Source organism: Rattus norvegicus, chromosome 6, assembly GCF_036323735.1.
Source record: "Rattus norvegicus strain BN/NHsdMcwi chromosome 6, GRCr8, whole genome shotgun sequence".
Lineage (NCBI taxonomy): Eukaryota > Metazoa > Chordata > Mammalia > Rodentia > Muridae > Rattus > Rattus norvegicus.
Genome location: NC_086024.1, coordinates 26,357,140 through 26,377,404, shown reverse-complemented (window position 1 = coordinate 26,377,404; position 20,265 = coordinate 26,357,140). Strand labels below are relative to the sequence as shown.

General features: G+C 44.3%; 1 protein-coding gene and 1 long non-coding RNA gene across 3 annotated transcripts in view; one reads left to right on the top strand and one right to left on the bottom strand.

Annotated features, from left to right (window-relative positions):
• The window catches only part of Ttc27 (tetratricopeptide repeat domain 27), a 143,350-nt gene that overhangs the window by 76,641 nt on the left and 46,444 nt on the right, over positions 1-20,265 (top strand). For both annotated transcript variants that reach the window (XM_006239754.5, NM_001106706.1), the window contains exon 13: positions 6,211-6,438. In XM_006239754.5, coding sequence (XP_006239816.1) covers positions 6,211-6,438 — 228 coding nt within the window. The remainder of the gene's footprint in view (positions 1-6,210; positions 6,439-20,265) is intronic.
• Positions 3,043-6,111, bottom strand: LOC108351178 (uncharacterized). The gene is made up of 3 exons (XR_005505714.2): positions 5,934-6,111; positions 5,708-5,769; positions 3,043-4,109 (listed from the first exon to the last, which is right to left on the bottom strand). It is a non-coding gene; the product is annotated as an uncharacterized LOC108351178 (long non-coding RNA).

Here is a 20,265-nt window from a genome sequence, read left to right as displayed (position 1 = left end):
CCCACCTCAACCCCCACCCATTCATTCATCAACCTGTGGAATAGTGTTAAGCCTGGAAAAAGGCTTTGCTTTTCAGCTCTGTGGCTTCTGGTTGGAGACTGACCACTTGGTTGAAAAGTCTAAGTCTAACTTTGTCTCACATAGTTAATACCTACTTCTCAGAATTATGATAGGGACTGAGGTAACGACTGAAAATGAACCTATGAGTCACCATGTAATGGGAATATACAAAAGGTAAGGGTGACATTGATGTAAAAGGTAAAATGTGGACAAGGTTGTACCCAGGCTTGCTTTGTTTATGGAAGAAGTAGATGCTCTGAATCCTTTTGAGAATAAGGGCTCTCCTGGAGTTAGGGCTTGTATAAAAGGGCAAGTTAAGTTGTGAAGCAGAGGCCAAGGAATGGGGAAGAGGTCTCCAGCAGGCTGCTATAGGTGGGGAGGTCAGACCCTGAAGGGGAATCTGTGAAGGTTCTGCCATAGAGATGAGACTGTGAAGGGAAGTTTAAGCAGGTTCGTGGAAATCTCTGGGAACTTTGTAGCTAGCCGCCCTGTGAGTTCAGTGCAAGATTTTCACAGAGGGATGGAGTTGCTTTGATCAGCAGGGTTGGCTCACAGCTGGGAAGATCAGCCGCACACACAAGCCAAGAGCCAGCCGGGCTCCCCAAGCTGCTCTGGGTCTTGCTTGGCACTGTGTTTGCCCATGACCGTGTTGGCATGCAAAGACTGTTGGTTCATTCTGCCTTGCAGTTCCCTCTGGCCAGTGCTGCCACGGAAGCAGAAGCACAGGGGATTTCAGGAAGCCTCATTCCTAGGGCAAGCACACTGACATGACACAGTGTAAGGCAAGGGCTTCCCTTGGACTTGGGAACTTGGCTATCTGGAAGACAGCTAACTACCAGCAAATTCTTTGTAGATTATGTACACAGTTAAAGAAGAATTCTGATATAGAAGAGCTTAAAACATTATTTCTATAGCAGAGTTTAGAGTATATAAGACTATGCTGGGCATTGTGATCAGTACCCAACAGAAGCAACTCGAGGTGGGGAGGATTTCCTTTCAGTTAGCTTCAGAGGGATTCTAACTGTGCATAGAGGAACTTGGGTAGTGTGGGCGTGTGGCAGACACAGAAGTACCTCATCTGGACACAGAATGAAGCTCAAATTGAGCTGGGTATCCTCTGCAAAGGCCCCATTTGCTAAAGGTTCTGAAATAGTGCTGATAGCTGTGACCAAGGGTTGAAAAGAAGCTTCTGTGTAACCTGTAACATTTTAGATTAAAGCCATAACCACTTTAGTTAAGAAATGAATTGTTTGGTGGTAAATTATGAAGATAATTTTTATAAACTGACTGTTTTCTCATAATAAGCTATGGTATAAAGCAGATAATTTTCAGTTGGTTTTTGGTTGACATTGAAACAATTTCTTATCTTGGTTTCTTGAATTCTACCAGTAGAGTATCAGCGAGGCCATTGACTGATGAGGTCTGATGGGCTGATAAGATAACCAAAGCATAAAGTTCTTAATGTTCTCAGGCAAGATAAGACACACATGCTTTCACTGTGCTCTGATCTGACAGTGTGTAGCTCTTGGATAGAGAGGAACATTTTTCTTTATCCATACCCATTTCTCAAGGGCCAGGGCTTCAGAAAAAAGGTCATGTCCTGGACAGTAGCTATACTTGGTTCCACCGCTATGTCATTTATAAGAATTCTTGGTGCTTTCCAGGACCCATGCGTATTGTCAGTGTAAATGGGTGGGCTAACTAGAACCTACACATTTGCTGCCTTTGAGGTTTAGGTGGACCTTCCTGTGGCTTATGTAGACACGCAGTGCTGGAAAGGTGAGGCTGGGGACCACTGCTTGGCTCTCTGTACTGCTGCTTACTTGTTATATCTACTGTGCTGTGTTCAGGCGCTAGGGAAATTATCATTGTTGACTTCAGAGATCTGTAAGGCTACTCTGGAATGGACTAGGTTCCAAAGCATTAGCATTAACCAGAAATTAACTCTGAAAGAAGCCTTTTCTCCAGGACACAAGCACCTAGTAAATGGCTACGTTTACTTTTTTAAAGCTGAATAGAAAAAAAGAATTTTGCTATGCACTTGGCACATTGTCATACGGTCCTTTCAAAGTGGTATTTGTCCTCTTAATTGTGTTTAAGAGACTGATCTTTGAAGATATTCAGGGATAGGAACTGGGTGAGAGATGGCATCTTAGAATAGAGACTCAGACATTTACACTCTTTAGACCAAGATTGACCTTGATTGGCTGCCTGCCTGCGTGGGTTGTGATCAGTCAGCTACCACTTTATAACCCATGCTGGTCCCAAGTGCTCTAGCATGACTTTGACCAGCTGCGTGTGAGCAAATCATCATGCCCATTTGTCTCACAGTGCAGTGGCAGGTGTCTGCCACCTTGGGTGTCATCCTCTTCATTGAAATCCGGAAGCTCATGATGGCAGAAGTGCTCCCCTATTACATGGCATATTTATAACAACCCCTTTTCAAATATGCTTCTTCTCCCATGCAAACTGTGTTTCTCAAAGCCAGGATGGAGGGAACAACCCCTAGGTTCTCTGGGTGACAAAGTTGGAGTGGGCGAGCAGGTTCCAAGTGCTAAATTAACAAGTCCCTCCATCCTGAGTGTTGGATTCCTTCCTCCACATTAAGTGAGGAATTTCTGGTATCTCTGCTTAGTTTTTTGGCCACATTGGAGTCCAAGTTTCGTCATATACTTGAGCACATTATTTAGAACTGTCCCCAGCTGTTTGAGTTAGCATTGTGAATCCAAACTCTTCTAGGGGATCGCAGTTCAGCCTGATTTCAATTATGATCACATTTGTCTCTGGTTTAACACCTCTAGAATCTTTTTGATCCCAAGATTTTCTCTCTATAAATTAAAATCTTTCAGTGCCTTCTATGTGTAAATTTATGTGTCTAGAGGCCGTGACCGATAGGACGCATGGTGCAGGCATGAGTCTTATGGTGAGGTGATGTTGATCCTGGATGGAGAGGTCTGCTGTGTCTGCTGCTGTGGGGCCAGAAGAAGTTGGGAGTTCTGTTCTTTGACTAATCCAAAAGTTCTTGAGTCTGGTCTTTTGTGACCATTGGCCTCTTCTGCTCTCTGGCCACAATGGAGCAACTAGTTGGTGGCTCACTCTCCTACATACCCTGTGCCCGAAGCATAGCGCCTTAAACCCCGCAACTCCCTGTGTGTTGTTTGTTTCTCCTGTGTCTCTGCAACAGGAATCTGGGGAGGGCTGAATTGGGCTTTGGGTTTTCTCAGAAGTTACAATTAGGTGACGGTGAAATAGGGACTTCATGGGGCTTAGGACACTCCTACCAACACAAGTCCTCCACACTTAGGATAGCATGAGGCCAGCAGGGATTCTTGACCTCATCTCAAGGCTTCTCTAGGCTGCTTCTCCTCATGAATCAGCTGAGGGACAACAGGACTGCTTACAAGGCAGCACAGGGCTCCAACCCAGTGTCCAGGAAAAGCCCCCAGCTTTGAAAGTCACTCAGTGTTATTTTTGCCATAGTCCCAAACCCACCCACAGCATTTGCTAAAGAATAAAAAGACAAAAACAATGTGTAGCTAAAAGTCCATTGAGAATAGTGAAACATATTTTACTCGCTCCAACGTTACACGGAGGTAATGCTTCAGTCTGCCCTAGCTGTGCTTCAGCGGTCCTGAGCTGGTAGGAGGCACTGGCGGACAGCCACAAGGACAGCAAGCCCTCTGAGATCATCAGAAATCCCCTGGTTCTCCACCTTGAGGACTGAAAACACCAAGGGCCGTTTCCTTCCCTTCCCTTCCTTCAGCTGTCTGAGTGGGTCTGGAAGCAGCTAGCATGTCTCTCCCTGTGTTCCTTCATGGTGCCCTGTCACTCAGCATACAGAGCCCTGAGCTTGTACGTGCTTTCGTCTAAGGCACCAGGAAGGCAATTCCAGAATTGTGTGTCATGGACTTGTCAGTGTTTGTTCCCCTCACAATCGTGGCATCTTCCAACTCAACAGAAAGGTTCAGCCCCAGGTTTCCAGGAGACGGTGCATGTAGTCACATCTGTACTGAGTGGCGGCTGGCGTGTATTGCAGACCACAGAATCCTCTGTAACAGGATAGAACAGAAAGGAATTTTAAGTGAGTCAGCTTTGGAATTTGTGGAATGGTGTGGTACAAAGTTTAACTGTCTTCCTGTCAAGAGATGCTTTGAACCACACTGTAAACTTCCTGGTGTGGCGCTGTCATAGGACATTTTGGTTAAATGTCTGTCTTTATGGGTCACAGAGTTTTGCTCATACATTAAAAGCCGCTATATTTATATTTAGAGGGAACGTGTGTTCCAAAACATTGAATTATAAAACTGTACTTGTTTTGGCTTTCGTGGACTTACGATTCTTTTCCCTTGGGAATTGTTTCATAATTTTGATTCCATGTCCAGAGTACACCTGGCAGTCTGTATTACTGTGTCACAAATGCAAAAGTGCCAGCACCCAAAAGACACTTGAGATGTGCATCCCTTATTTGAAAGAGGTCACAAAACGTAGACACCTTATAGATACATCTTAACTTAAACTAAATCTAATATACAGCCTTCAGATTGCTGATGTATCAGAGACAGGACGCAGACGTGGGCGAGCTGAGTTGAGGGTTCCTAGTAGTAATAAGCACAGAGTCGCATAATCGGGCAGCCTTGTATTATGGGCATCAAGGAATGATGCTTACACATAAGCCTTGTATTGACGGAGATCTTTAAGTTGGCCTTTAAGTTGACTGACTGGAACCACATATGCCTGGTGTTGGTGTTACCAAGCAGGCTGCCCCTCCTGGATGGGAATCATGGGTAAACAAGGAGAAGTCAGATCCAGCTAAAGCCTTGGGATTCAGGCCCCCTGGCTCTGCAACTCAGTATAGACCAGAGAGCCAGGAGTCCTTAGCCTTTGATAAGTTCCAGCCCCAGGCCTTTTGAACTTACAGTTAGGACTCTGAGATCCTTGGTTCTAAAGGATGGACAACTTCCTGAGCCTGTCCAGAGACTAGTGCCTGCTCTTTCTCTTCTGCCTCTTTCTAACCTGGCTTCTACCTCCTTCTCTGTCCTTTCTACTTCCATTGTCTCTGTTACTGCGATGCTGCTTTTGTAGCTCAGCCTGCTCACTGCCCAGATGCCGCTACCCTGGTCCTCTACCACTCCTGTCACAGCACTTTCTTCTTCTTGTTAACAGCCCTGCCCACAGTCCTAGAGGCAGGCAAGACAGAAGGGACCACTAAAGAGAGTCCTTTGGAGGGAGTGCGTGTGCATGTGCATGTGTGTTTGTGGATATGTGTAGCAGGCAACACAGAGAGTCTCTTAGCTCACTCATTAAATGAGGGTGCACAGCCTACTTGTATGGACCACACAGCACACCTCACATGCAAGTGAAGGCTTTTGTTTTGCCCTAGTCACAGACCCCATGTGAGGCTAGCTGGGGAATGCTTACAGTGATCACCAAGCCTTATGAAAGCAAAAAGTCCTGACTGAGGCCATACTTAACAGAGGCAGAACATGAGTGTGACTGTTGTTCACTTGTCCCAAGGTATCTGTGGAGTGTTCCAGATGGCAGCAAGAGAGTCCAGTTTGGTAGATTACTCCCCTCCCCCACCTCAGCTTATTTTCAATGAATTCAAGGAAGTTGTTATTGACACTAATGGTGACTTCAGCAGACTTACCAGGGCTTAGCAGCTGCCCAGAGGAGGAGGAGAGATGGCTCTTCTTCTCAGTGGAGTTTCATCTGCAGGTGAGAGGTGGCCTAGTTAAACAGTAGGTTTTTAGCAGTGGCTTTTAAATTATATCTCTTTTAAATAAAATTTTAACAACTTAAATAGAGAACACATAAAAACAAACAAAACCATCTTCATGCCATGGGGCAAGGTGAGGTAAAGACACTTCTCTTACAGCAGCAGTGGGCAAGCGAAGCAGGAAATGCTGTGGAGTGGTGGAGTGGGTGGCCTTCAGGCTCCCTGGGCCCTTTGAATAGTTCCTGCCTCTCCTGCTTCCTTTTCACTTGGGCCATAACTGTCTTCCCGTGGGCCTTTCTCAGCAGCCTGTGCTCTTGAGTTATGAAATGAGCAAGTCATTGGAAAATACACAGACTCTGAAATAAAAGTACACATCCTAAAAATAGCAGCTAGTCACCATTAAGTGATTTTGCTATTTTTGTTGCTGTTCACAGGCAGAAGAAATTCTTAGGCAAGAACTGGAGAAGAAGGAAACACCAAGTTTATATTGCTTGCTTGGAGATGTCCTGCAAGATCACTCCTGCTATGACAAGGCCTGGGAGCTGTCCCGACACCGCAGTGCCCGTGCCCAGCGGTCCAAAGCTCTCCTCCATCTTCGGAACAAGGAGTTTCGGGAGTGTGTGGAGTGCTTTGAACGCTCAGTGAAGATTAATCCCATGCAGGTAAGGCCTCATAAAGCCTTCGGTTCTTGGCTTGGGGTCTTCTTTTCATAAATACAGTAACATGTAGGATGGGTCATTGATTTTAGACTTTTATACACACAAACATTTAAAATACTTTTTCTGTATGTATGTATGTATGTATGTATGTATGTATGTATGTATGTATGTATGTATGTATGCAGGTGCACGTGTAGGGCAGAGGACAACAGGTGCCAGCCCTCAGGAGCTGTCCACCTTGGTTTCTGGGATGATCTCTCAATGTCATTGATCCAGAGCTCACTAGTAGGCTGTGTTGACTGCAGTGAGCCTCAGGGTCCTGCTGTCTGGTCCCCAGTGTTGGCAGTGAAAAGGCATGCTAACACTTGGGCTTTTGTATATACTGGGTGTCGGAATCAGGCCGCTGTGCTCGGGCTCTGTTCTGATGGAGCCATCCTCCAGCTCCATTTAAACAACCTCAGAAAATTTGAAAAATTACTGCAAAAGGTATCTAGATCCCTAAAGCCATGACAGGTCTATAGGAGAGGACCTACTGTAAGGGGAGATTACCTTTCTTGGTACATAATGATACTCAGTTGGTAAAATGATTTTGAGACGTCTTTTCTTTCTCTGTCAGACTTTATAATTTCTTTTTCAATTCACCAGTCATGGCTCCTGCACATGCACATAATTCATCTGGTAGAAACTTGGGTTGCCTCCACCCTTTGCCTGTTACAAAGAATGGTGCAAAGAGGAAGGGTACGTGCAAATAGTAGACTCGCAAAGTGTCTTTTACACTGAAAAAAGTCAGTTTGCTTAGTGTCGAACACTTTGGTTCCTCAGGGTCACAGTAGATGGTGAAGAACTGTCCTAGACACACATTAAATCCAAAAGCGGTAATGAAAGCTTATGAGAAAATGTCTGTATAGTCTTTGATATTTGCTACTCAGAGAAGCAAAAGATCTTCACATAGTAATCCTGATCATGTGGCCAACCTTCAGAGGTCTTTTAAGATTGTTGAGCAGATCCTGAGTTTATGATCAATAATAAAGAAAATGAACCTATCCAGTAACAAAACTCATCGTTTTTAAATATATAGTTGTAAAAGTAACATAAGACTTTTTTACCTGACATTGCATTTGAAAACTGGATGCATGAGTATCTAGTTTAATAAAAGCCACTGCAATTCTCAGTGAGCTCTCAAAGCGCTCATCAGATAGCTCCGTTCTGATTTTACTGTGAGCTTCATTGAAAATAGTTGCTCATATGGGCTGGAGAGTTGGCTCAGTGGTTAGGAGCACTTTACTCTTGCCAGGGACTGGAATTTGGTTCCTAGCAAGCATCTGTAACTCCAGTTCCAAGGGTTCTGGCACCTTCTTCTGATCTCCTCAGGCTCCAGGCACACATGGTAAACATACATACATGTAGGCAAAGACTCATACACATGAAATAAATACATGTAAAAAAATGTAAATCAGTTGCTCACAAATCTAGGTGTTAGCAGGAAGCAAAGGCATGAGTAGTGCAGGACGTTTATCTGTGAAGATGGGACCCAGGAAAAGTCTGGGAAAGACAAGTGATCACAGTTTGCTTTAAATTAAATGTTAGATTGCAGCTTTATGCATCCACTTGTAAGTTGGCAGGTAGCATAGATGTATGTCAGTTGAAGGGGAGTCATGAGTATACCAAAGCACTGTCTTCATGGAAATCCTGGAATCTGTTTCTAAACTCTGTCACATTGAGAAGCAAACCTACATATTTTGTTCATAGGACAATACTTAGCCAGTGTCAAGATGCATAAAAATTGTTTGCCTTAGTCTAAGTTTGCCATAATTGCAGCTTACACATTGGTTTTTACCTCAAAGAAATATGTGTAACTCTTTTAAGTGAGTGGTTAAATCCATTAAAAATGCTAAATCTATAAGCCAGATTTTGTCTTCAAGTCTTGGCACAACTGCTGTGTGATAACTACAAGCAACATGACGGAGTGTTGAAAATCATAAAGTCTTACTGACGGTGGCCCTTGGCTTCACCTTCTTACTCCTGAAAAGTAGTGATGTCACTGGAGTTAGATAGCCTAGACTCCTTTCCATCCCTCTCCTCCCTCCCCTTCCTCCTCTCCTCTCCCTCCCTTCCTCTATTCTCCTCCTTCTTAACAAAGAGCCTGAACAGTTTTTAGGAATTCCTGTAAATGATGATGATTTAATATCTAGCCCCTTATGAAATTCAATCTTGACAATTTGTGTGATGTCCCCATTTTTAATATTTTTTACTAGATATTTTCTTTATTTACATTTCAACTGTTATCCTCTTTCCCAGTTTCCCCTTTGAAAACCCCCATCCCATACCCTATGCCCTGCCTCCATGAGGGTGCTCCTCCACCTACTCTCTCCTGCCTCCCTGCCCTGGCATTCCCCTATACTGGGGCATTGAGCCTTCACAGGACTGAAGACCTCCCTACCCACTGATGCCCGACAAGGCCATCCTCTGATACATATGCTGATGGAGCCATGGATTGCTCCATGTCTACTCTTTGGTTCGTGGTTTAGTCCCTGGGAGCTCTGGGGTGTCTGGTTGGTTGATATTGTAGTTCTTTCTATGGGGTTGCAAACCTCTTCTGCTCCTTCAGTCCTTTCACTAACTTCTCCGTTGGGGACCCTATTCTCATTCTAATGGTTGGCTGCAAGCATCCGCCTCTTTATTTGTCAGGCTCTGGCAGAGCCTCTTAGGAGACAGCTATATCATACTCCTGTCAACATGTAATTCTGGGCATCCCCAATAGTGTCTGTGTTTGGTGATGTGGGATGGATCCCCAGGTGTGGGGGTCTCTGGATGGCCTTTCCTTCAGTCTCTGCTCCACACTTTGTCTCCATATTTCCTCCTGTGAGTATTTTATTCTCCCTTCTAAGAAGGACTAAAGTATCCACACTTTGGTCTTCCTTCTTTGAGGTTCATGTGGTCTGTGGATTGTATCTTGGGTATTCCGAGCTATTGGGCTAATACCCACTCATCAGTGAGTACATATCATGTGTGTTCTTTTGTGACTGGGTTACCTCACTCAGGATGATATTTTCTAGTTCCACCCATTTGCCTATGAATTTCATGAACTCATTGTTTTTAGTAGCTGAATAGTAAGTACTCCATTGTGTAGATGTACCACATTTTCTGTATCCATTCCTCGGTTGAAGGGCATCTGGGTTCTTTCCAGCTTCTGGCTATTATAAATAAGGCTGCTATGAACATAGTGGAGCACGTGTCTTTGTTATATGTTGGAGCATCTTTTGGGTATATGCCCAGGAGAGGTATAGCTGGATCCTCAGGTAGAAAGAACTATTTGCAATTTTCTGAGGAACCTTCAGACTGATTTCCAGAGTGACTATTCCAGCTTTCAATCCCACCAGCAATGGAGGAGTGTTCGTTCCTCTTTCTCCACATCCTCACCAGCATCTGCTGTTTTTGATCTTAGCCATTCTCACTGGTGTGAGGTGCAATCTCAGGGTTGTTTTGATTTGCATTTCCCTTATGACTAAAGATGTTGAACATTTCTTTAGGTGATTCTCAGCCATTTGATATGGATATTCCTCGGTTGAGAATTCTTTGTTTAGCTCTGTACCCCATTTTTTAATAGGGTTACTTGATTCTCTGGAGTCTAATTTCTTGAGTTCTTTGTATATATTGGATATTAGCCCTCTATCAGATGTAGGATTGGTAAAGATCTTTTCCCAATCTGTTGGTTGCTGTTTTGTCCTAGTGACAGTGTCCTTTGCCTTACAGCTTTGCAGTTTTATGAGGTTCCATTTGTCAATTCCTGATCTTACAGCATAAGCCATTGGTGTTCTGTTCAGGAAATTTTCCCCAGTGCTGATGTGTTGGAGGCTCTTCCCCACTTTCTCTTCCCATTTTTAATATTTTTGACTATATGTTTTCTTGATGCACTGTGCAGTGTGACATCACTGAACTTGAGTTTTGAGCAGTGATTGTGTCATCTTCCTTTGATTTTATGAAACCTTGGTTTTTACCTACCGTCTCCACAGCACCCCAAGATACTGTAATGTGATTTAAATTTTCTGTAGTTAACAATTAATGCTGGAAATTAATATGGCTGCAGTTATTCCTTAACCAGCTAGTTCCCCAAGGAGACCTTTTAATATTTCAAAGCTTAGGCCTTAGCTGGGCAGACTCAACCAGCTCATCTGAGTTAACCTGACCCGTCTACCCCTTCCAGCCACGTGACTAGCTATACCTTCCAGACCCATAGTCATGTCTCTCTCCTCATTTTTTTCTAGAGTTTCTTTCTTCTTCCCGGGCAATCCTGCCTTCCTCTTTCTACTGCCCAACCACAGACTTTAGCCTTTTATTGACCAATTGAGTTGGGGAGCAAGGTTTGCACAACAAAAGCTGATATATGTGAGAAATTGCTTGTCTTGGGGCAACCAGATCTTGAGGCACAGAATTTAGCATTTGAATGCATATCTACACCAGAGCAGCCTCACCATACACACTGAGAGTGGACAAAGAAAATCACTGTAACATAATTCTTTTTACTGTTTTGTATACATTTCTTTAGCTGTGCCTTTAAATGGCACTAAAGAAGCCATCTCCTCAGTGGCATCATCGGTCATTGGTACCGATGGCAAGTGGAGCCGTATGTGTGGCGTGAGTATCGCCATCTACCCAATGAGGAAGGGCGTGGTTACACTTGCTTCATGTCCTGCTGCAGTGCAAGTTGGTGAGCCACAAAGTTCACACTCAAGAACTGGGTAATCCAAACACATTAACAAAAATCACAGTGGTTTTTTTTTTTTTTTTGGTTCTTTTTTTTTCGGAGCTGGGGACTGAACCCAGGGCCTTGCACTTCCTAGGCAAGCGCTCTACCACTGAGCTAAATCCCCAACCCCAAATTACAGTGTTTTGTTTTTTTTTTTCTTTTTCTTTTTCTTTTTTTCCAGAGCTGGGGACCGAACCCAGGGCCTTGCTCTTGCTAGGCAAGCACTCTCCCACTGAGCCAAATCCCCAACTCCCAAATCACAGTGTTTTAAGTAAGCATTTCATCTTTGTATTGTGCCACCTTCCTAGCTGTCCTGGAGCCCATACAGCTCATAGGCTGCTGGTTGGGTCCCCCTGAATTAAAGTTTGCTACTGATATTTTCATGGCTACCGGAAGCCAGGCAGCTCTTTGGGGATACTGCTGGCATTGAAGTTCAGATGATTGGATGTGGAGCCAACAGGTTTTGTCCGTAGTTGAGGTTAAGGAATACGTATGTAACTTGTAATTTATCGTTTCTGAGCATGCAGTTGAGTAATAGGAGGTAGCTTCACACTGTTGGGCACCTGTGAAACTCAAACTAAATCTGTTAGGCGAGTCCTCATTTCCCCTCTCTAAACCTCTGGCAGCCACTGTTTTCCACGTCTACTTACTTCATAAATGCAGACCATACAGTATTATTCTATTTCCTTACATGTATGAGTACTTGGCTTGCATGTGTGTAAGTATACACACCATGTGTGTAGTGCCCGCAGAGGCCAGGAGAGGACAGTGGATCCTATGGAACTGGAATCACATTTGTGAGATACCCTGTAGGTACTGGGAACCTAATCCTGGTCATCCCCTGGACCAGCCAGTGCTCTTAACCTCTGAGCCATCTTTCCAGCCCTCCGTATTCTTCTTTGATGACTACTTCATTTCACTTAGTGTAGTGTCCTTGGGACTCATCCATGCTACGGTACCTGTGCGAACCTTTTCCTTACAAGGCTGGATAGTATCCCACTGAGCCCCATTCTGACTGCCTGCTCATCGGGTGGAGGTGTGGATTGCTCCACATCCTAACTGCTATGGATAGTGCTGAAATGATGTGGAAATGGGTGGAGAGAAAGGTAGACCTGGTAGTCCTTACACTGAGGAAGATGTGATGCTTTCAAAGAGTCAAGTTTCATTAGAGTATTCTTCAAACAAAATTTAAAGTAGGAGAGAGAGAGAGAGAGAGAGAGAGAGAGAGAGAGAGAGTGTGTGTGTGTGTGTGTGTGTGTTGTAATGAGAATAACATATGGTATCCTCCAAAGCTGGTGACAAGTAGCAGGCTGGGGAAGAGGGAGACGTTCACATACAGTGTCTGCTGAAGGTCATGGGCAGCAGAGATGCTTTACGTCTAGTTTGGAGTGGTTTTCATTGGCAGCTGTACCAACTCAGTGATTCTTACTTCATGTGATTATACAACTTCTGGACGTAATTTTGACTTTCATAGTGGGGAAGTGAGGGCATCTGCTATTGGCTTGTGCAAGAAGAGATACCAGAGATGTTGGGGAACAAAATCCCACGGTGAAATATCCCAGCACACAGCACAGCTGTCTGTAGTAGCTTTTCTGGTTTGTTACGTCAGTAACTCTGTGGTTAGATCAGTCTTTCCTCCTCTCACAGACAGGAGAATGGAATGGACTCAGCTTTGAGAGACAAGTCGTATTGATAGGGTAGGGTGGGTTAGTTAGACTGCAGAGCTTTGGGAACAAAAGCTGAGCTGTGTGCTGAAGGGATGGAGGTGCTGGTAAACAGGCTGGTCTTTCAGAGCAGAGAAAATAGGGCCTTTACAATGGGAGTGCTAGATCGCACCCAGGCTATCAAATATCGTACATGTGAGGCTACTCTGACATTTTTGTTCAGTTGTTAGGAACCACTAAAGTTGATTTATGCCATGCTTCGCCTTCAGTGCAGGAATGAGGTGTGACAGAGGACTCAGGACCATCGTTTTGTGCCCACAGCTATGGAGGGGGACACTAGATAGCCTGGGTAGGAAGCTGGTAGCAAGCTCTGTTTTGCAGGAGGGACACTGGAACAAAAGAATGACTGAGGGAAGACTTGACAGGCTTGATGGCTTTGTTATACAATTTAGAACTAATTACTGAGACAAAGAAGTGACAGTTTGCTCAAAGCAGAGTCACAATACAGACAGATATTATGTGAGGATACTTTGCAGCCTGCCATGTGTCTTCAATTCAGGCAGACTGAAAGAAATGCCAAAATACACAGGCATTTGGAGCTCCAGTGTGTACAACTGCTACAAGCTATAACTCAAACACTGTAGACGTAGTAACTTGTGACCCAAATTGGGTCTCTGAAGAAAGAGCTGTCATTACCCTGTGCTGTCTCTTTAAGTGCCACAAGAAAAAGGCTAGAATTAAAAAAAAAAAATGTCGTCCAAAAGATTAGTTTTAATGTGAGATCTAGGTGAACGGAGAGAGGCATTTGCAGAGCATTGATGTAAAAACAGCACTGTTTGGCTTTGTGTCAAGGGATGGGCTGCAACATTAACATACTGTTTATGGTGCACTTCTCAGAGAGCCAGAAGACACATACCACTTACATTCGTGCTTTTGAAATTGCTAACTACCACCCACTCATACCCACCTGTTTTTTTACCCCATGACACTCAAGAAACTAGTAAAATTTAATCTTGGGCTTCAGGGACTTGAGTACTAAAAGCTGAGGTAAGCAGGGGAGAAATCTACCCAAATCTCCAAGGCGGGATTTGTTGACACATGGACCTGTGTAAAGCTTGAGTTCTTATTTCTGTTAGTCATTCTTCCCCTTGTCCTGACTTTTATGCAAAAGGTAAAAGTGAATTGCTTAGATACCAAACCAGTTCATGTAGCACGGAGAAAGGAAAATGTTTATTCCTGTCAAGTGTTCCAACCTGGCACAACACATGTTTTTCCTTTTCTGTTCCTCTCTCTTTTAAAAAGCTTCTTTTCTCCTTAAGTCCTGTCCTTGGTTAGCAGATACTTCTCTTTTGTAAGGTCATGCGATGTCACTGTAATAAGGACTTGAGACTCATAATCAAGAGGACTGGAGAGAGAGTAGTTCCCCTGCCGGATGGGGAAGGGGAGGCATAGTGCTGATGTGAGGGGAGGCAGTTGTTGAATGAGGGATGAGGAGTGCAAGAATGTTTAGAGGGAGCTGGTTTCGCAGCTGGAGAGAGCTTGAGGAAAGGCTGGGTCCCAGAGTTCATATTGGCTGTTCCAGTGTATGCTTGCTATTTAGGTGGCCCATCCAGGGAGTGTTTGGTTTCATTATGTAAGAATTAACAGACTGTGGGATGATGTCACAGGTGAGGCAGGTACAAGATAGAAGGAGGCCTGTCATTGGGCAAGAAGGAAGGATGGGCGGGAGAAAAGTTTGAAGGAAGAGGAGGAGACTGGAATGGAAAGGAGGAAGAGACAGGAGGGAGAGGGAGAGGGAGAGAAGTGGTGGCAGGAGAATATGGCGGGTGACGTTAAGATTCCACGCTGTACCCTTACAGGTTGTTATGAATGTTCTTAAGGGATGGATGTGTATTGGGCTTTGTATGTTTAGGTGGGCAATTATATCTTATCAATTGGGCCAGAGGTTATTGTGTGTTCTTTCATGTGTAGATTTAAGTGTAATGGAGTGTGGGACAGCTGATCTGGGCCACCACAGAGTTGGGATGTGTGTTTCTGGCATGGAAACCTGCCTTGGGAACTAGATAGGTAGAGAGATCGCTGCCAGGCTCAGAGAGAGGCCTTTGGCGGTGTGATATGGGATGGAGCAGAGTGGGTGAGACACTTTGCTGACTGAGAATTAAGATATCTAGCAGCTATCTTGGGGCGCCGCAGTGCCGGACCTAGTGGGGGACAAAAGACTTTTATTTTTTATATTTTTACAACAACAGACAAGCTCACAACTGCCTATAGCTCCTGCGCCCTCAGATTAGTGCCCTCTTCTGGCTTCCAGCAGCACCTGCATGTGATAAACCTATACTCAGATACACATACACAGAACCTAAAACATAAAAATAAATCTTAGGAAGAAAGGAAGGCTATATCCAAATGTAACGTGAAGCTTTGAGGTGAATATTTTTTCTTTCTTGTCATTCTTTAAAATTTTACTTTTTATGTAGAGCAAATGAAAATGAGCAAAATTAGTTTTAATAGACTAATTTCTTGGAATAGCTTACCTTTTTCATCTATTAATGCATTCTGGATAAAAGGTATTAAAATTCTGAATAAAATTCCATCTGTCATGGGGCACGTCTAGCATTTCTAAATGCTGCTATAAATTCATGTATGCTAACCAGACATTGACAACAAAGCTACCTGTTTGGAGGACACATATTACACAAATAAGATGCAGTTTTGCTTTATGCTTTCCTGGTAGGGGCTTCTGTGTTGTTGCTAATAAGTGGTATTTGAGATACTGACTCACTTTGTAGCCCAAAATGGCCCAGCGGTCACAGTCGCCCTGAGTCCTGGAATTGTACTTGGTAATTATACCTGAACCAACATACCTGATACGTTTTTGATTTGGGGTTTTTAAATACAGTGGTCTTTAAATCCCCCAACATGGTAAAGTCAACAGTTGCTAATCAGTTAATAGATGGCGCTTTTTAAAATCACCTATTTTAAATTGTTTTAGTATTCTCTGTGTTCTGAAGGGGCTGTTGTTTGGACAGGATGTTATGTAGTCACGTGACTAAACAGTCTCTCATGCCTGCCATATAGCACATGCAGATGTGACATGCATTGTGCCGTGCCAACCCATGCGCAGAGAGCAAAGAGTTTGTGCTGGAAAATAATAAAGGGAGAACCAGTTTGTGACCCACTTAAGGCCCTGCTTTAGGGTTATCTAACTGGACAGGGGACTATTGTGGTTTTGTGTAAATGACTGGTACTGCTGATAGTTGCTAAGAATGAATGTCATAGGTGAGCACCGTGACTTTAGCTGTAAGCATGAGCAGGAATAGGATGAAGTTTGCTACAAAAGAAAATTTTCTGAGAGTACCCTTGGCTCGATGGGATTGAAGGAAGCCTTAGAACTAGTGTGGATGCCAGATGCCGTGCGTGCGTGCGTGCGTGCGTGCGTGCGTGCGTGCGTGCGTGCGTGCGTGCGTGTGTGTGTGTGTGTGGTATAGGAGATTGAGCCCAGGTGCTGGCACATGCTAACTATACATTATCCACTTGGCAACATCTCCAGACCCAGATACCTCTTAAATTAGCCATAGGACGTTCAGGAAGAAGGGAACATGCCTTTTTGCAGGAGAGGTGATTATGGTTTTGGATGTTGAGTACGAGGTGATGGTGCTGTGTTAAAGCAAAGAAAACTGATGGTCCCTTAGAGCTAGAAGCCTGGGTGAAGAGCCATTGTGAGGCAGAGTGGAGCACGCAGATGCAGTTCCTCTGATGTGAGCTGGAATTACAATAGTAACTGTTTCTTAGAGAACATTTTACCAGCTGAGAACATTAGACAGACTCCTGTACTCTGGGCATCTCCAGGGACTGGAGGAAGGTAGAGGAAGGACACTATCAGAAGTGCAAATTGAATGGAACATACTAGGTTCAGCACTGCACATTGGCCAGAGGGGAAAGAGCTAAGGAGAGGGATCATAGAAGTTAAAACCTCAGGGAGTGATGCCAGATGCCATGACATTCATAGAGAGCCAAGAACAGGTCCCTGACTTTGAAGCCCACTGGTGACCATCAGACTCTGAGGCCTGAAGAGTGAGTGGTGGGTGAGGCAGCAGATTACCATCAATAAACTGCTTACTAAGTAGATAGATGCTCAAATGGAGTGCTGAACTGGAACAGACAGTTAAGTAAAGAGATACTAGACGCCAGCAGAAATGAAATATTCTGGTGGGCAGAGGTGGAGTGAAGCCAGTGGCAGTGCTGAGTGTTAGAGGGGCAGCCACTAGGAAACAGAGGGATGAGAAGAGATGAAATATTAGCTCGCAACAAGGAATAGTGCTTTCCTGAGACTGCAGCTTGTTAAAGCACTGATGACCTAAGCGAATGTGTAATGTGGATTCCTTTGGACCATTTAGCAGTATTGAGAGATACGAATGATTATGTTAAGATGCAGACTTGCAATCCTTTGTTTTATGTGTGTTGAATGGGAAGAGAAGAGGCATGAGTCCCCTGTAGCCAGTGGTAGAATAAATGGGCAATGTGGTTTTGCTGCCAAGAAGTGAACGAGGTGGCAATGGTCAGAAAAGACCTGATGGAGAGGTGAGTTTTGATGTGGATTAAAGAGGGTTAGATTTGGATGGAAGTGAAACTGGGAACATGGATTCTGGGAATAATATATTCTGCATGTGTAAACACCAGTCATTTAGACAGCAAAGATTCTTGGTGACTGTAGAGTTTTGATTTATTCTGTCCTAATAGTGACACAGCAAGGAGTATTGCATATGACCAGGCTTCAGGGACTGATTTATAAGCGCTCTGTGGGTATTCTTAGCCAGCAGCACAATCAGCAAGGTTCTTGATGTTTTCACTCACTTTATAGATGAAGAAATAGCAGCGTTAGTTTGTGCCAGCTGCCGTCGTGCATGAGGACGAGAGCTGACATCAGCCTGCTATTTGCCCTAGCTCCAGAGCTCAACTTCTCAGCTTTGCCTCTAGAGGAGATCATGGAGGACACAATGCCATATTGTCCAAGGCCAAGTTCCAGAGAGTCCTGAATACCTTAATCCGTTAGCACAGAAATCGTTTCCCTTTAGTGAAGAGTCACTGGGCTATTGGAAGAAGCAAAATAAAGTTGTAAGACTGATTTTCGGGAGCCGTCTGGCACATGATGCCTGGTGCATCTCTAGAGCTCTCCCTGCCAGCCAGACCTTTGTATCGTGGTGCGTCCAAAGCTGGGGCCACACTGACCCTTTGTGTACAGGGCAAATGTTGTCTGTCACTCTGGTGGTTTTTGTTTTGAGGCAGGATCTTACTAGGTAGGCTAGGTTGGCTTCGAATTTGTCATTTTTCTGTCTCAGCCTCCCCAACACTGGGTTTATGGCATGTGGCACTGTGCCTGACTCATTTTAGGTTTCGAAAGGATAAAATATCTCCATTTGAAGTGTGATGCCATAATTTCTGTCGTAAATTTGTATTACTTGTAGAAAATTCAAGGAGGGTGAATCTCCCTTTCCAAAGAGCGACAGGATGGACATATGTGAATAATATGTTCAGAAAAGCCTTTCTTTCTGTTTTCCTTTCTCATATTCGTAAGCAGTTTAAAAGCAACTTAAAGAGAGAAAGAAAGAAAGAAAGAAAGAAAGAAAGAAAGAAAAGGAAAGAAAAAGACTCCTAAGGCTTAATGTTACAACTGCCAAGAGACTTGAGCCCTGTGATAGCATCTGGGCTGTAACTGAGACTAAGTACAGTGGGGAAGGCAAAGCCACTGCCTGATACCTGATGCTGAGTTCTAGGACCCCCAGGAGCATAGCACAGGCCGCCTGTTGTGTGCTTGCATATGGTGGTCTGTGCACCACTCCACTGCTGGGAAAAACACAGCCAGCATGTGTGTGGGGCTGGCTCAGTTCTGGTGCAGCCAGCTCTCTCTCTCCTGCCTATTGCTCTGCATGAGTAATGGAGGAAATCACTGTTGTGCATTGTCTGAAGCCCAACAGGAAGATTAACCTCTAGGAGGGACTCAGACACATGACCTATGCACTGTAAGTTTTCAAGAAAGAGTGGGCAAATAACAGAATAACTGTAAACATCCAAACCAGAAATGAAGCAGCATCAAACAACTGTAAAAGAAAAATGGAGGAAACTATCCCCTAGGGAGACGGTGAGGAGAATATAAGGTCTAAGTATGTCAGTGCACACGTTTAAGAAGTGAGCATTGGAGCATCTCCTGGGGAAAGCGCTACCAGACACTGGTTGCAGTGGTCTTGATTTGGCCTAAGGGCATCTTCTGTCTGTTGACCTACAGTCAGCAGCTTGTTTCCCTTTGTGCCGTGGGACAGAGGTCAGGAAGAAGGCACAGAATGTTAACCTTCAGCTCATGTGACACACCAGTTGGTCCTGAAGGGACTTAGCAAAAAGTGTGAACCTCGTTTATTCATGTGGAGATACCCCCCTGCCTTCCTTAGGAAGAAGGAAGTCAGGGCAGCATGTCATAAAACTGGCCAGGCAATGGTGGCACACGCCTTTAATCCCAGCACTCAGGAGGCAGAGGTGGGTGATCTCTGAGTTCAAGGCCAGCCTGGTCTACAGAGTGAGTTCCAGGAAAGTCAGGGCTACACAGAGAAACCCTGTCTTGAAAACAAAACAAAAAGAAATTGTGATATCCAAGTAGGTGGTGTCTCTGTCTATCTCTCCTTTGTGTTGTAAAGTTATCTTTTCAGTCATAAAAGTAATTTTACTCATTCTCTATCTCAGGGGTTGATGTTTATGAAGTGCTGTAGTTGCTCTCCTCCAGGAGCTAATAATCATGAAGCTTTGAGAAAACTATTTTCTCCATAGACCATGATTTTCTCTTGGCTTCTTTTGAATTGAACAGACTCCCTTTTAGCTCTTCAGACCTGCAGATTCTGAACAGTTTTGTATGACTAGTGTATTTGTCCCACCACTAGATGGCATCATTGTACCTCTCAACCCTATCACTTCTGGGGAGTCCCAGAGCCTGGGAATTATAACCTGGTTGACACCCCCACACACACCCCTTAACATCCAGGGACTGAGACGCAGAGGTTGAGTATTACAGCTGAAGCTACACAGGTGCTCAGAACCTCCTGAGTCAGCCATCGTCTGCTCACTTCTGTTCTCTGTGTGACCTGAGGGGTGGGGATGGAGTTCTAACAGGCCATGTTCTAGCCACTTGTGTCTTTATTTCTTTTTTAATTATTTATAACATTTAAGCAGTCATTATTTAAATACAGGCATTATATCACTCAAAATAAACAGTTGGTTTACTTTTGTCTATCGACATTGGCTGCCATACACTGGACTCTGGCTTCTATAGGTCATGGCCAGCCATAGCAATGGCCTTGTGGCTTGCCCCAGATGTGTGAGCTCTGTAGAAATCTCAACAGAGACTTCCTGCCAAGTGCTTGTTTCCTTTCTTGG